At 61.9% G+C, this 1,444-nt stretch overlaps 1 protein-coding gene across 1 annotated transcript; it reads right to left on the bottom strand.

Annotated features, from left to right (window-relative positions):
* Positions 1-416: 416 nt before the first annotated feature.
* Positions 417-1,174, bottom strand: LOC147990602 (uncharacterized). The gene is made up of 2 exons (XM_087538313.1): positions 1,114-1,174; positions 417-1,036 (listed from the first exon to the last, which is right to left on the bottom strand). Exons 1-2 carry the CDS (start codon positions 1,172-1,174, stop codon positions 417-419), a joined length of 681 nt encoding a protein of 226 aa, XP_087394439.1.
* Between the last annotated feature and the right edge of the window lie 270 nt (positions 1,175-1,444).

Here is a 1,444-nt window from a genome sequence, read left to right as displayed (position 1 = left end):
GGCCGCCGCGCCAGGAGCAGCACCATATGGTGGGGGAGCTGTGAAGCTAGGGTAGGAGCCGCCGCCGTAGTCGTACGGTGGGGTAGGGTGGCGCCATGGCCATCATGGCCTGCTGGTGTGGAGTTCCAGGACGCGGCCCGAGCATGCCAGAGCCGGGAGCGCGCCACGGCATATGCCACGCTTGGACGAAGTCAGTCCAGGAGTTCGCGCCCGGCGCCGGGGCAGGGAGAGATGGCGCCCATGGTGAAGGCGGGGCAGGCGATGTCGAGGAAAAGGCCCCCCCCATTGCCGCGGCCATGCTTGCATGGACGGCCACGACCACGGCCGCCCGACGGAGCAGAGTCAGGTGCAGGCGGAGAGGGCGCAGGGCCGGGCGAGCGGCCAGCGTAGAGAGCATGATCAGCCTGCTAGCGTGCTCACTGCTCGGCGCGGTGCTCCTCCAGGAGAAGGAACGAGCACATCTGGAGGAAGGTGGGCAGCGGCACACGCGCGGTGATGTGTGGGATGGCGTTGTGGTACTGGCGGTTGAGGCCGCGGAGGAGGTAGAAGACTTGGGACATCTCCGTGACCGGCTGTCCGAGATCGCGCACTTGGTCGGCGTAGAGCTTGAGCTTTGTGCAGTATTGCATGATGGTGAGGTCGCCCTGCACAACAGCGTGGTACTCGGTGTCGATGTAGACCGCACGAGACAGCTGGTTTTCCCAGAAGATGTCATCAGCAGCCGTCCATACGGAGAGCGCGGTGTCTTCTGGTTCCATCACAGCATCAAGTAGCTCGGGGGAGATCGTCGCGTACAACCAGTGGACGACGACATGGTCGGCCATCACCCACTCTTGGTCAGTGGAGTATGCAGCGGCGGCAGCGTCGACGTGGTCGCGCAGGCCGAACATGCCGAGAACTGCATCGAAGTGGCGGCGCCACTGAGCATAGTTCCCGACGGTGAGGTCGAGGACGATGGGGACGTGGCGGCGGATGTCCACGGTATGGAGAACTGAGGAGGCAAGGGCCGTCGGAGTGGGCGCCGCCACTGGTGCCGCTGGAGCAATGCGGAGAGGCACCGGTTTGGCTGCGGTCGGAGGAGAAGTGGCCAGGGTGGCGGCTATAGAGGAGCACCGGCGTCGCCATTGCCATTAGCAAGGGAGGAGGGTGGGGTCTGAACTGGGTTGGTGTCCATGGCAGCAATGGAAAGGTTGGCGGAGCTCTACCCAAAGCGATTGTGCAGGTCCTGCTCAGGTACCATGTTGACGAGAAATAGGACTCAACTCTCACCACTTCCATTCATCTGACGCTGCATATATACAGTTTACAGGGGCAGTTCAGAGAGAACGTGTGAGAGCCACTAGCTCCACTAACCCACGATGCTAAGCACGTCTCAGAGAGAGAGAGCATGCGGTGACTACGCATACATAAACACACTAATATGTATTCTGCTAACAGTGGGAAT

The sequence above is a fragment of the Triticum urartu genome, chromosome 1A (assembly GCF_056163025.1).
Source record: "Triticum urartu cultivar PI428250 chromosome 1A, HENAU_Tu73, whole genome shotgun sequence".
Lineage (NCBI taxonomy): Eukaryota > Viridiplantae > Streptophyta > Magnoliopsida > Poales > Poaceae > Triticum > Triticum urartu.
Note: the sequence above shows the minus strand (reverse complement) of the source record. Positions and strands in the feature narration are given on the sequence as shown.

Bases quoted from the DNA above. Each gene is read 5' to 3' on its own strand.
- LOC147990602 (XM_087538313.1), bottom strand. From the start codon at position 1,174: ATGGACACCAACCCAGTTCAGACCCCACCCTCCTCCCTTGCTAATGGC. The intron at 1,037-1,113 runs GTGCTCCTCTAT...GCATTGCTCCAG, and splicing joins TAATGGCAATGGCGACGCCG to CGGCACCAGTGGCGGCGCCC.